Source organism: Pseudorasbora parva, chromosome 12 (assembly GCF_024679245.1).
Source record: "Pseudorasbora parva isolate DD20220531a chromosome 12, ASM2467924v1, whole genome shotgun sequence".
Classification (NCBI taxonomy): domain Eukaryota; kingdom Metazoa; phylum Chordata; class Actinopteri; order Cypriniformes; family Gobionidae; genus Pseudorasbora; species Pseudorasbora parva.
In genome coordinates, this window is record NC_090183.1 from 17,576,018 (window position 1) to 17,591,391 (window position 15,374).

Consider the following 15,374-nt stretch of genomic DNA (forward strand, 5'->3'; position numbering starts at 1 on the left):
ACCTTGTAAAGATATTTCTGCAGCTGGGACAACTGACGTGGTGCATTGTGCAACGCTCATGAGAATGACTCTTCATGCTCATAACCAGAGGCCTGTTTTGAACAAACAGTTGGAGGTCCCTCCACCTATATACATCAAATTAATAGTGATATATGAATAGTAAAATAATGAGAAAACCTGAATTGTGAAATTAAGCTACAACTAAATTATTGTATGTGAAACTACATAAATAGCCACATAAATACAGTGAAAATGTATTGTAAAAATGATTCATTCCAGCTATTTAATTTTTTTTTTTACTATTTTTTAATGATTCACAATAACAGAGGAAGAATAAATTGTACCATGAACAGAGGAATTAGCCTTTTGTTTTTTATTAGAAATACATGGCATAGGGGTGTAACTTTGTATACATTCTGTTGGGTAGCATAACAAGATCCAAATATCCATGACCTCTTATTCTGCATGCAGTCATCATCAAAATAAATAAATTGTTCATGTAGTATTCATGATGACATGACATTTAAGCATTTGCTTGAGTAAATTACTTTTAAAGACCAACTGCCAACACACAAAGGGGGGGGGGGGGGGGAATCAAAGTTTGATAGAAAACTTTTTATTATTATTATATTGTCAGTCTTTATGATCAGGAATCAGTGCCTTGAATTTAGGTTACTCAAAGGGCCATTGCACTAGATATTGGAGCGCTGCCCACAACGCCGACACCAAATATTTTTATTTAGGCACTGTGACTGTGAATATGTGACTGTGTCCCCATATTCAAAATTCACCTGTTAACTGTATAAATAAGACCTAAGATTTTTAAGCACACTGAGCAAATTAGAATGTTCTATAGAATTTAATGTCACAAAGCCTCATGAATTTAGACAAAAAATTAGATGTTAACATTTTATTTATTCACAGTGGGCATTTCTCTTTCAGCATCAACTGGTGGATCAACACCCAAAAATAGGTTGCAGGTTTGTTCTCCATTTCAGCTTAAAGTGATAGTTCACCCAAAAATGAAAATTATGTTGTTAATTACTCACCCTAATGTCATTTCAAACCCGTAAGACATTCATTCATCTTTGGAACACAAATTAAGATATTTTTTATGAAATCCAAGAGCTCTCAGGCCCCTCTATAGACGGCTATTAAAAAAGGTATTCAAATATAAAAGTCCATGTCAAGTCAAGTCAAATTTATTTATATAACACTTTTACAATGACGATTGTTTCAAAGCCGCTTCACAGTGTTAAACAGGACAATATTGCAACAAAATTTGATTCGGCCGTACAGTCGTTCTGGAGAAAACAGTGATGTTATCAACTTATTTTAATTTATCATAGCGACAATGTTGGCAGATATAGTTTATATAATTAATTAAGACCTAATACATTAATTTTATTTGGATATTTAGTTGAATAACTTACATCGAAATGTTTGTGTCCTCAACTGAGCAAGCCAAGCCAAAGGCAACAGTTGCAAGGAACCAATACACTCCATCAGGGCGTGATGGAGAAAAATAAACCTTGGGAGAAACCAGACTCAGTCAGGGTGCCAGTTCTCCTCTGGCCTATTATTAAACAGTGTATGATTATTATTCTGCCAACCTTACAGGTCAGAAATCATATTAGTTTGGAATATTCAAAATGTATGGGTATCACGTAAGAGACATTTATTGATGATGATGCGTTGTTTACACAAGAATATGAATACTTGAAGGATCAGAGTCATCGCGCCGGAGACGGTTTTATTGAGAATGACGTGCCGGTGAGGCAAATTCAGAGGAGACACCAATTGACACGGTCTCAGCAGACACTCATCCAGCTGGTCATGTCTGGGTGCAGGTGACTCCAGTGGTTCAACCTTAATGTTATGAAGCGAAGAGAATTATTTTTGTGTTCAAAAAGCTGTCAAAAAGCAAGAATGACATGAGGGTGAGCAATTAATTAATAAGTGATCAAAATTTTCATTTTGGGGAGAACTATCCCTTTAATGAATAGATAAACAGTGTTTATGCAGACCATAAAATGAACAATTCCTGAAAGGGTCCTGGAAAAAACCTAGCTGAGAATGTTTAAATTATTGTTGCTAATTATAAAGTAGAGAAGCAATTATACATTTGAAACCAATTTTACACAAATAATCACCTATAAACACCTATCCATTTCAAGAATGTAAACACAGTTTGTGGGTGCATTTCAGGAAGATGTAGACTTGGAAAGTCTCTTACTCCTTCACATAAGAGTAAGATTGATGCCCTTTTCTTTGCACCTGCAAGATCTGACCATATTCCAAAATGTCTGGCCAATCATCCATTAAACACAGCAGACCAAATACATTCTGCTCAGGGAAGTTGAGAGCATCACTGTGCCCAAGGCAAAACAGAATTATTGTTAAATGTATTAAAATGAGATTTACATAAAACTAAAGGTTTTTTTTTTCCTCATGAATCCATGTACAGTGCATGAAGAGATGTACTGTATTATTTCTTAATACTTCCTATCTGCAAATTAGTGCAGATTAACTTTCCAAATACATAATCTTTTGAATACAATAGCCAGGTAGTTATTGTTCAGCAACCCTTCTCCATTTAAACCAGTGTCCTAAACAGACATACAGGGAAAGTTTATGTACAGAATTGTTACACAAAAATTCCAGTTACATAAAGCCAGCTGCACTCTTCATATCACATATCACAAGGTTTTACACTGTATGATGTTGAAATGTTACATAGAAAATAATAATATAAAGGTTATAAAGCCTGGCTACTTGCTGGCATGATTTTGGTGTTACACACCTTGTTCAGTGCCAGTTTGCCGGAGAAAAAATGACCTCTGCTTGTCAAGCTCTCAATTTGTATCAAAAGGTATATTGTAGGTCAGTTGTTTACCTGCTGACATCTAGTGTTATTGCTCTAAATCTGTTCAGGCTCAGCATCCGTGCAGGTTTCCCATGGATTTCTAGGAATCTGTGGCATGGAGACAAGCAGCAGACCAATTCCACTGAGGAGGAGCAGGACAAAACCCGTGCACGCACAAGCAAAAGACCAGGAATAGTAATACTCCATCCAGATTGTTTCCTCACTTTCTATCATCCTTTTGACTGACTGCCGCATTACCTCTACTGAGATGATGGCACATAAACCTGTGGACAGAGAATATATTAAAATTGAATCTAACCTGAAAGGAACACTCCACTTTTTTTGAAAATAGGCTTATTTTCCAAGTTCCTTAGAGTTAAACAGTTGAGTTTTACCGTTTTTGAATCCATTCAGCCAATCTTTGTATCTGGCGGTGGCACTTTTAGCATAGCTTAGCATACATAATTGAATCGGATGAGACCATTAGCATTGCGCTCAGAAATGACCAAATACTTTATTTTTTCAAAGATAATATTTAATCTCGACTGTTCTGTATTTACATCGTGTACTAAGACCAATGGAAAATATTTGTTTGACCGATATAGATAGGGACTATTCTCTCATTCCTGTGTAATAATCAAGAAACTTTGCTGCCGTGCCATGCAACAACGGCACAGTGCCTGAAAGTAGTCCTCACACTGTAAAAAATTATTTAGAAAAAAAGTTACCTGGTTGCCTTAAAATTTTGAGTTCATTGAAATTAAAATTTTGAGTTAATACAATGAACATTTTTTGAGATTCGACAAATTGCGCTATTTTCATGATTTATCACATTTTTTATGTGGTTCAGATACAAAAATATTTTGAGTTTCTATTTATTAAACTAATTTCCTTCATTGTATCAACTCAAATTTCTAATTTCAATAAACTCAAAATTTTAAGGCAACCAGGTTACTTACTTTATTAAGTTAAACCAACAAAAAAATTTTAACCACCACAATTTTTTTACAGTGCATATAGGTAACTTCCAATGCGACCGGCACTACGTTTGTTTAATTGCAGATAATGCAGAGTTGCAGCCGGCAAATTATGTAGTGGATTTACTGTGTGTCATAAAGGGCTGTGATAGTAAGTTGTGATAGTATTCTACCATCATGTTTTACAGAATACCAACAAAAAACAAGGAACCAAAGAATCAGTGGTTGACTGCTCTGAACCAGAGATATCAAAACACCAGTAGATTTAAACAAGAAATTACGTGTTTGCTCAAACCATTTTGGACCAGATGACTATTTGGAAAACACTGTTAGGGGTAACACCCGTACCCGTACGGTTTCTAAAGGATACGACCAGACAGGAAGAAGTGTATTCTCACCCAGTTGTAAGTATAACATTATTATTTTTAGTAAGCTTGAATGACCAGATTGAAAAAGCACTGCTGTTGTCTTTAGCTAACGTTACCTGTGAATGCAATCACTGAGTGTGGAGGTTTGCGTGGCCATTTGGTTTATACAGTATATAACATTAGTAGTTTTGTTGTATCAATCAAGCAATCAACTTTATTATATAGTGCTTTTAAATGACAATTGTTTCAAAGCAGCTTCACAGAGTTAAACAGGACAATATTGCAACAAAATTTGATTTGGCCAGTTTGATTTGGATAGTTTATAGAATTAAATATGACCTAATTAATACATTTAATTTGTATATTTAGTTGAATAACTTGGATCATAATTTTAGTGTCCCCAACTGAGCAAGCCAAGCCAAAGGCGACAGTGGCAAGGAACCAAAACTCCATCAGTGCATGATGGAGAAAAATAAACCTTGGGAGAAACCAGACTCAGTCGGGGTGCCAGTCCTCTGGCCTATTATTAAACAGTGTATAATTATTATTCTGCCAACCCTGCAAGTCATAAATCATATTAGATAGGAATATTCTAAATTTTGGGTATCACGCAAGAGACTATACCTCACCAGAACTTGCAGATTTCTGGTTAGGTAGAGTACTTGTGGAATTGTCTGTATGGTTTAACTACAGTTTCTGCCCCAATCTGTTCAGCCACACTTTCTTGCCTTTCACGTTTCAAAAGCTCATCTTCAGTGTATCTGTTATTCCGGTTCATACTAGTTCATACTAATAGATACGGTTCAGGATCAGCACGAAATTTAATATCTTCTGAATCGTGTCTCACAACCATGGCTCTGTGCAAGCAGATTGTCACGTTGGTTATGTTGACGGAAGTTTGCCTATTTTCAGGCGCTGTGTAATGTCATTGCGCTGCTGCACCCATAGGACGGCCGCAAAGTTCTGTGATTATCACACAAGAATGAGAAAATAGTGCCTTGTCATATCAGTCTAAAAAAATCGCAACTTTTAATTTTTCGTTGATCTTAGAACACAATGTAACTATAGAAGAGTCAAGTTTTAAAATAAGAAAAAGATTGAAAGTCTTTGGTCATTTGTTTTCACAAGCGCAATGCTAATGGTTATATCCGATTCAATGATGTATGCTAAGCTATGCTAAAAGTGCTACCGCCAGATACAGAGATCAGCTGAATAGATTCAAAAACGTAAAACTCAACTGTTTAACTTTAAGGGACTTGGAAAATAATATAATATGATATAATAATAAAATTAATTAAACTTAAAATCTTTTCCACCAATGTTAAAAAGTTGTGGGATTATATAACTGAATTGAAAAAGAATGTCTGTCTGTCTTTCATTTCAGGATTTATTTCAGGTAAGGCAAAATAAGCTGATTAGATGTTCCATCTTACCTGCAAAAGCAAAGAACATGCCAGCAGGCTTGTACAAATAGTCCTTTCCCTTTCTGAGGGAACCCAACACACAAAATGTGCCCAGAATTATGAAGACAAGACTGAAGATGGCTATGGCAGCTGCTGAGATGTTGTATTCTGAGTAGAGAAATAAGTAACAAAAGAAATCAGCAAGCACTACACGTCAAATTAAAAATATGACAGTGAATCAAATGTCAATGACAATGAAATATGATATGACTCATGTTTCAAACTCTTTCACTACAAGCCCCTATAAACAGTAGTTATACTTTGCACTCATGTGTTCATTATACCTGTGATTCTTCCCTATTTCATCAATCACTATATATGTTCTTTCCACTGCTTCACCCTTACAGTACATATCGCAGAGGAAATTAATGGTGTACAAAAGCATTCTCTAACCAATGCAGTATAAAGTCACTCCAGAATGGTATTTCTTTGACTATATTAACTTACCTCTCTGAGTTTTAACTTCAAAGATTTCAGAATCTTCCCCTGGTGTGAAGTGTCTGAAGTAAGAGCAGTTGATTTCTGAGAAAAAGAAAAACTTATATAATTAAATCATACATTTTAATGAAACCCCATGTAAGAATGTTGGTTATGTTGGGTATAAAATGGGGTTAATCATACCCTCACAAGATGTATTATGAGTTGCCTGTTGCCTTATGTGTCAACTGCAATGTTTTTTTTTGTTTTTTTTACATCCCATGTAAATTCACAAGCAGCTAAATATATATGCTGAGTTATTTGACAACTGTAAATGAATCAGAGTTGGCTCTATGAGGCTGCCAGTACACTCTAAAAAATGCTGGGTTAAAAACAACCCAAGTTGGGTTGAAAATGCACCGACCCAACAATTGAGTTGTTTTAACCCAATGGTTGAGTTGTTTTAACCCAGTGGTTGAGTTGTTTTAACCCAGTGGTTGGGTTAAATGTTGCTTAAGACAACCCAATTGCTGGGTAAGAACAACTCAACCATTGGGTTAAAACAACCCAATTGTTGGGTCGGTGCATTTTCAACCCAACTTGGGTTGTTTTTAACCCAGAATTTTTTAGAGTGTATGCATAGCAATCTTTGCCTTCTGCTTAATGTGTTCAAAAAGGGAAAACGTAAAAAAAAAAAAACGACATCTCTGGTTTCACAACATACTGATATAGTGGCATGAATGTTAAGCTCACTGAGTGCCAAATAAACAAGCAGTATTAAATGAATCATGTGCCTTGTGTTCGTGCAATGACTGGCAATGAAACTGAGAGGCTTAAAACTGCATCTAAGGAACATAAATGTCCAAGATAATTTATTTCTATGTTTTTTTAATGACACAGAGCAAAGCTGATACTACAATGTTGCAGTCTCATTCCTAATATTCATTACATACTCCCTGTACCTGTCATTGATCTATGTTAAAGTGATGGACTGTATATAATGCAATGTCTTTCAACAGATGTGATTGTAGGTTTCTAAAGTAATCCTGTAATTTTAGGTCAAAAAAAAATGTATCTGTCTGTTGGACAATTGGACATATTGGGTCTCATAATGATTTGTGCCACAGTTAGAGGGCTATTATTTGAGGGCCAACAGGTTCTCTCAGATGTGGCCGTCAGTCACAGAATACCACTCTTAAATTAAGAGTGTCTCCCATCTTGGGACAGCTGACTATTTACACAGCCTATTTATACATTTTACTGAATGCATTTACAAGAACAGTCACACGTACTCACACAGCTGGGTATGTTTTATCGTGTTAAAAACAATCAAATAAGTGGTTAAATTAAACCTTCTTTTAAATACTTTCTATCTGACCAATTTGTGATCATTCGGATATATATGTCTTAAATGGATTTGTTAAAATGAATCTGATAAAATTACAACACAAACCATACTTTCTCTCATACTTTTTCTATCACGTATCTGCTCGGAGAAGCATTTAATTTAAGTCAAATTTAAGAAAAGTAGTAATAAAGTGCCTAACTTGTGATTAATAGCTAATAGGCCTATAATTGAAATTGTATGTGGTGTCCTCATGTTGACTGGACAAGCTGCATGTCGACTATCTGTAGCTCATATTGTGAACATGCTCAAACTCTTCCTGGACCTTTGAGGACATAAAACAGCAAGTTTAATATGATTAGGGTTCGAGGTAAGACTGGGATAGGGAAGAGATTTAGGGATAGGGTCCAAAAAAGGATTTATTATTGTTATTTTGCTAAAAATGTGTTATGATATTAGCTGTAGCGAATGGCATTGTCACTTCACTGATCTTCGAGACACTGATAGTCCACACATTTAGTTATTTCCTGTCATTCTGCCAGTGATCATCAAGAGCTGTCATAGTACCTAAAACAAGTCCCACAGACAGGGAATTCCCAGTAGATCTGCAGACAAGCTATAGGCTATATGAATATGGAACTCTCTGTAAACACACTCTGAAAACCTGTAATTGTCTCTTGGTTTTATATGGATATGCATTTCTGAAAGGAGGAAGGGAGTTTAGACAGAATTATTCATACATTTTGATTACAATGATTAGTAGCCAAAATATTGCTAGAAATTTAGGCTAGTTTCAAGTGTGTCAAGTAAAATGTGTGACTGGAGGATGGCATGTCTCTTGTTTCTCTTATTCGTACTACACTAATTATAAATATATTCACTCAGTCAAAAGTTTTGGACCCAACTGTTATTGCTAGTTTCTATTATTAAATAATATTTTCCAGAGAATAGTTAAGTCATTAAAACAATGCTGGGAATGGTGACAAATGTTAAATTAATACAATTTATCTTCTATATTTCTATATCTACATTTTAGCATCATCAAGGTAGTCACCCTTTGCCTAGATTTTAGCTCGGAACACTCTATGCATTTTTTTAAATGAACCTAATTATCAAATTATGCTCAAAACCCGTCTTCGGCGCAATAATTCCGATCTTTCTTGTATTCATACTCTTGTGTAATCGATGCCCCATCCTAAATAAATCCGTCTCTTCCGTGATACCATGAAATTTTGAATATTCCAATCTAATATGATTTCCGACCTGTAAGGTTGCCAGAATAATAATCTTACACGGTGTGTTAATAGGCCAGAGGAGAACTGGCACCCCGACTGAGTCTGGTTTCTCCCAAGGTTTATTTTTCTCCATCATGCCCTGATGGAGTTTTGGTTCCTTGCCACTGTCGCCTTTGGCTTGGCTTGCTCAGATGGGGACACTAAAATTATGATCTAAGTTATTCAACTTATTATACAAATAAAATGTATGAATTAGGTCTTATTTAATTCTATAAACTATAATACTGATCTGCCAACATTGTCGCTATATGATAAATTAAAATAAGCTGATAACATCACTGTTTTCTCCAGTACGACTGTACAGCCAAATCTAATTTTGTCGCAATATTATCCTGTTTGACACTGTGAAGCTGCTTTGACACAATCGTGATTGTAAAAGCGCTATATAAATAAAGTTGGTTGATTGATTGATTGAAATTATTTAAGGTGGTTTTTAAACAGTACTGTCCATAATGTGTAAAGGACTTCCATTTATTCTAGGCATTCTATCTATGCCTTTCCATCCATAATTTTTTTGTTTTTATGTTTTTTTTATATAAATAAATTAATAATCATATTTTTTTTTTAAATGTATGTTTGTCAGCTAAACTAATTTCAAACATTTAAAACAAAGAGCGTTATATTAACATTTTTTAAGATAATGAGTACAACCCTAATCCTATTAACCTTATAATTAAAATAACCAGATAAATGAAAAACAAATCTAATTCATTAATCTAATTAGACACAGACTTCACTACCACTCAACTCAGCAGAAAATTCAGCTTAAAGCAATTCACCTTATATCCTGCATATATATGTACAGGAGTAAAACAAATGTTAAGTCCATGTTAAGACATGCTCTCTGACATTTAACCTTTAAATATATATGTTGATTTAAACCATTGATATTTACTTTAGCTTCTATGCTTTAAAAATATTTATTAATTTTCACCTTATTTAGTGAATACAAAAATAAAACTATTAAACAATCTTTAAGCAGAGACTTTAAAGGTATTCAAGCCATTCAGGCCTGTTTAGCTGATCAACATTTCTCACTTTGTCACTTACCCCCAGGTAAGCTGATAGGTCCACAGGCTTTACCAACAAATTCTGCATCCTCAATATAGATTTGTTTCTTACAAAGTCTCCAAAGGCCGAAGTGGGCTGCCTCACATGTTGTGTTTACGTTCTCCACTCGAGGACTCAACACAGCCCAGTGGTCTGTCACCACTGCTGTTAGCATGGACACTGAGCCCACCAATAGTACAAAAAACAAGATTTTTGTCTTTGTTTCCTTCTTCATTTTGCCCAGTATCCAATGCTAATGAACAAATAAAATAAAAAATGACACTTTCAGTGAAGTAATTACTGAATATCTTGACACTATAGAACAGAGATCTGGTCCAGTTCTTGATTCTTAAAGGCTCAGTGCAGAACTGTGCTAATGCATGGATAAAAGAGACTAAATGGCAGTGTCCTAGTATTTATGCTGAGAGGCTAGACTCTAATCGCAGCTGTTGGGGCTCATCAGGAAAGTTGATGACCAAACTGGCTTGTATCACAAGAGGTCTGTGGGGGATGAGTTGGGCTTCTATAAATGTGTGCTCTGACTCTAATGTGACACAGCATTAGACATAATATACCATCTGCCTTAACTAGGGCGTGTCTATTCCATAACTAGCAGAGTTAAGCATTAGGTATAAGTGGGATTGAACATTACATGAGGGACAAGATAGACTAAATTTATATGTAGACCAATTTAATTTAAATGTAGGACAACTGATAAGTTGATTCTGTCCTTTGTTCCAAACAGACAAGTAAAATCTGAAGTACTGTTATAAATAGCATTAAAATGTATCCATAAGTGATGTTTATAATTTTTCCCCTTTTACATGGTTTTGTTGTGTGTGCAGACTGCTACATGCAGTACAATTTTGTGCCGAACTCACATACCTTTCATAGGCTACTGAGTTAGAAGCTGTGTTCGTTCCCTTTCTGAAATGTACTCCCCTTCCACCTCCATACATCATATGTATACATCATATGTTCTCAGGATCCTGGGGTAGAGTCCAAGTCAAACAAAATTCTCTGTAGTAGAGTTAGTCATCAAAAAATATTTGACAATTGTTCACTTGCTGCTTTTTAGTTTTATAAATAAAATTCAACATTTAGCTGGTATTATTTAGACCTTACATAGTATAAGCATGTATGCAAAGTGATTGGATGGATGTAATGGACAGTGGATCTCAATGTAATCATAAGTGGTATACTTTTATGTGTTGTGGGGGGGGGGTGCTTTTAAGTTTGGAGAATGTACTGTAAATATTTAGTTTCCTTTATCATTCTCTCAACTTCTTTACGGGGCGGCAGTGGCTCAGTGGTTCATGTAGGTTGTCTACAAACCAGAAGGTTGGTGGTTCAATCCCCGGTTCCACCTGACCAAGTGTCGAAGTGTCCATGAGCAAGACACCTAACCCCAGCTGCTCCCGACGAGCTGGATGGGGCCTTACATGGCTGACATCGCCGTCGGTGTATGAATGGGTGAATGTGAGGCAAAATGTAAAAGCGCTTTGGATAAAAGCGCTATATAAATGCAGTCCATTTACGTAGTGGTGTACAAGAGGTAAAAACGATATAAATACTGTTCGTTTTCTCACACAAACCGCTCGTTTCGTTTCTTAGGCCATCAGTGTGTACTTACGATGGGGGATTGTTTAATTTGGACTTCTCTGTGTATGCTCATTGAGGTGGTGACCATAGACCTGCATTATGTGAGGCACAGACAAGAACGGTTTGACCTAAAATGATCAAAATTGAAACTACTGGGGAAACAAATACTCCTACATCTCGGATGCCCATGAGGTAAGCTAAAACATATCAAAATTTAATTTCAAAGTGAACTATCCCTTTAAAACAGTCTCATGATATCTGGCGCAATACATAACGTGTGCCACTAGGACACAGACACAACATGACATGGGGGGTTCTGGCTACAGAATGTTCCCAAATGGCAGCTCTGCTACCCTCCCTTAAATACCCAGACCAGAACAAAGGATTGTAAATATTTGCAAACACAACACCTGGTTTCAGGGGAGAGGTTTTAAATATCTTTGAAGAGACCTGAGAAAGAGAAGCCCAGAATACTCAAACGTTTCAATCTTTTTCATCCTTTTAGGGACTACAGTGAATTTGAGACCAATTTACCAATCACACTGAGACCTTTAAAAAGACATCAAACATGAGAACGAATGTTTTTCCTTGTCATGTTTGATGTCTTTTTAAAGGTCTCATTCTAAAATACATCATATGTAGTATATCTGCATTCTGTGACTTGAATCGGGGGGAGGGAGAGAGGAGAGGGGAAGGTTTTGGACAGGGCAATGTCCTCAGTCTTTCTGTGAGATCTCTCCAGATTTTTATTGAGTGAGTTTTATTGCTTTATTGCAGGGTGTTAGATCTCAGCTTTTGTCTTAGAAGTAAAACCAGTCCTTACACCAGAATGGGGTAGGGGTAAAAACTAAACATTCAGATAATGCAAAGTTGTACCCATTGATCTTGTCCAATGCTGTAGCAGTTTCAAGTAAATTATGTAAAACTAGTATGTTTGCATAGCACTCTTCTTAAAATGTTAACACATTTTGCCCATTGTGACGTTTGTTTTTATATTGTATGTTTATATTTGACAACACATTTACACACACTGAAATTTTGGGGATTAGTGAGGGTATTGTTGTGGTACAGTGGCAAAGTAACTAGTAACTAACTAGTAATCAGATAGTTTGACACGCAATCCAAACTGCTGAAATCACGTGACATTGGCAATACAAATCGATTAATTGATTCATGGCTGTTTGAATCTTTTTTTTTTTTTTTTTGAGGAACACGGAAGAGAAGGCAATGCTGAATAAAGTCATAGTTTTTGTTATTTTTGGACCAAAATGTATTTTCGATGCTTCAAGAGATTCTAATTAACCCACTGATGTCACATATGGAGTTATGGACTACTTTAATGATGCTTGTATTCCCTTTCTGGACATTGACAGGAAAGTGTGCATAGACTGCATATGCTCTGGGACTAAAATATAAAATATCTTAAACTGTGTTCCGAAGATGAACGGAGGTCTTACGGGTGTGGAACAACATTAGGGTGAGTCATTAATGGCATCCATTTCATTTTTGGGTGAAATAACCCTTTAAGAAGATTCTAGTGTGTGGTGGGTACTGTGGAATTGCAAAGACACTCATCTTCAATTCTCACAGTAAATGAGGAATCGCTCAACAACAGGGCATACTCAGCTAAATCTGGAATGTCGCTCTCAGGCATCAGGTAGTTCGACAAGTCATATAAGCCATTTTGTCTTTTAAAACCACGTCATTAACTCCTGGAACCACCTGGTTGAAACTTCCACAAAACTTCCAAGTAATCCTCAATGGGACTATTCTCTGACGTAGAAACTGCTGGGCTCATGGTGGGCTAGTTGTGTATTCTGTTACGCTGCTGCCATGAAGCAAATGAAGATGAGGAAACAGAGAACTCAACTGCAGTTTTATTTTCAATAGTGATGATCCAAAAACATCACCATAAACTATGAACTTAATCCAAGATGTGAAACAAAACATGAGCTATGAGCTAGATAATAAATAACATTGAACATTGTAGCATACTTCAATATACAACAAAGATACATGGAATACAGGATTAGGGGTAAGCAAAAACAACAGAACAGGACTGTTAAACAAGGTAACAAGAACAGAACTGATAACAAGATAAGACAATTAATCATTTGAAACATGACATTTTAACTGAAACAAGCAGGAAAAACATCACATGACATGAACAAGACTATGTTGGAGTAATTATTACATAAACTACATAACTAGAACAATATGAACGGAAAACATGAAAATCTGGACCAGAGGTGTCCAGTTCTGAACATGAATCAGCTCATCAAAGTCATTGGGGCTTCCAGGCTGGAGCAGTTTGCAGCTAAACTCTGCAGGAAATTGTCCCTCCAGGAGCAGGATGGACACTCCTAATCTAGACAGATGTGACAATAGTCAGCAAAGTAAATTTGAATATGTGAAAGTGAATGAGAGTTAACTTGAGAAACTATTCATAGCTTTCTTACAAGACCTCAGTGAAATAAAGATAAATCTCACCACGATGTCTTAAAGGGTTAGTTCACCCAAAAATGACATTTCTTTCATTAATGACTCACCCCAATTTCGTTCCACACCCGTAAGACCTCTGTTCATCCTCGGAACACAATGTAAGATATTTTAGATTTAGTCCGAGGGCTTTCTGTCCTTTGAATGTAAGTGTATGCCCACTTGCTGTCCACGTCCAGAAGTTAATAAAAAACATAATTAAAAGTAGTCCATATATGACATCAGTTGGTTAGTTAGACTCTTTTGGAGCGTCGACAATACATTTTGGTCCAAAAATAAAAAAATAAGACTTTATTCAGCAGTCTTCTTTTCCGTGTTCCTCAAATAAAGAATCAAACAGTCATGAATCATGATTCGGATCGCGTGTCAAACTGGCAAACTGCTGAAATCAAGTGACATTGGCGATATGAATCACAAATCAATACGCTGATTCACGACCGTTTGATTCTTTATTTGAGGTTCGAAAACAAACGCGGAAGAGAAGACAATGCTGAATAAAGTCATATTTTTTTGTTATTTTTGGACCAAAATGTATTGTCGACGCTTCAAAAGAGTCTAACTAACCAACTGATGACACATATGGACTACTTTGATGATGTTTTTATTACCTTCTGGACGTGGACAGCAAGTGGGCATACACTTACATTCAAAGGACAGAAAGGCCTCGGACTAAATCTAAAATATCTTAAACTGTGTTCCGAGGATAAACAGAGGTGTTACGGGTGTGGAACGACATTGGGGTGAGTCATTAATGAAAGAAACTTCATTTTTGGGTGAACTAACCCTTTAATGTTGCCTTTACATTATGACATGGATACTTATAATATCTATACTCACCACAGTGGTTATTACATCCTTTCTGTGGAAAGATTCTGCCTGTAATGTTACTCTTTCATCAGAACATTAATGTTGTTCTCTGGCTACATATCCTGTCTGGATTATGTAATGTGAGGATAGAGTGTGTAAGGCAGAAAAGTGTTGCTTCATTAGATAAATGCTTAAATGCAACAGCTAATAGTTCGGCCAGAGACGTATTGCAAGTCATCCATGACACATTAGGAACCAAATGTTAACCATAAGGACTTTTTTCCCCTATTATGACTTTAATTTAGGCATGGGGAGTAAAACACCTGTTGAACTGTAGTTTTTACTCAGCAAAGCATCCATATTTTAAACATGCTAGCATGCTAGCTTATAGCATCTGACAATTCTAATTAAGTTTCAAGTCAATTTTCATGAAAATTATCTCATTCAAAATAAAATCCACATATTTGCCTCAAAAAAGTATGACCCTTATAATACATTTTATATTATAAAAAAAAATCTTATATTCTAGGTTTTTCTTAAGTTGCTTTGGGACATTACACTTCATTTTAAGTTTTAACATTCATCTTAACATTCCGTAGACTGTAAGTGCAATTGTCACAACTGTTTTATTGAATGTCTCAACTGTGTTATTGAATATCACATCCTTTTCAGTTTGTTGTTGTTG

The 15,374-nt window shown here is 35.8% G+C and overlaps 1 protein-coding gene across 2 annotated transcripts; it reads right to left on the reverse strand.

The window, feature by feature from the left end:
- Positions 1–1,129: 1,129 nt before the first annotated feature.
- Positions 1,130–10,190, reverse strand: cacng1a (calcium channel, voltage-dependent, gamma subunit 1a). 2 transcript variants are annotated; one of them, XM_067458357.1, is made up of 5 exons: positions 9,782–10,190; positions 6,122–6,196; positions 5,645–5,782; positions 2,897–3,150; positions 1,130–2,609 (listed from the first exon to the last, which is right to left on the reverse strand). In XM_067458357.1, exons 1-4 carry the CDS (start codon positions 10,014–10,016, stop codon positions 2,921–2,923), a joined length of 678 nt encoding a protein of 225 aa, XP_067314458.1. In that variant the 5' UTR covers positions 10,017–10,190; the 3' UTR covers positions 1,130–2,609; positions 2,897–2,920. The 2 variants fall into 2 exon arrangements, with proteins under 2 accessions (XP_067314458.1, XP_067314457.1); XM_067458356.1 differs by having other exon boundaries at positions 1,130–3,150; positions 9,782–10,189.
- Between the last annotated feature and the right edge of the window lie 5,184 nt (positions 10,191–15,374).

What these genes read in the sequence shown, in the direction of transcription:
- cacng1a (XM_067458357.1), bottom strand. Translation starts at nt 10,016, where the DNA reads ATGAAGAAGGAAACAAAGACAAAAATCTTGTTTTTTGTACTATTGGTG. An exon ending in ACCTATCAGCTTACCTGGGG is followed by an intron (nt 6,197 to 9,781) that starts GTAAGTGACAAA and finishes TCTTTTTCTCAG; the next exon opens with AAATCAACTGCTCTTACTTC. An exon ending in CATGTTCTTTGCTTTTGCAG is followed by an intron (nt 3,151 to 5,644) that starts GTAAGATGGAAC and finishes CTCTGTCCACAG; the next exon opens with GTTTATGTGCCATCATCTCA.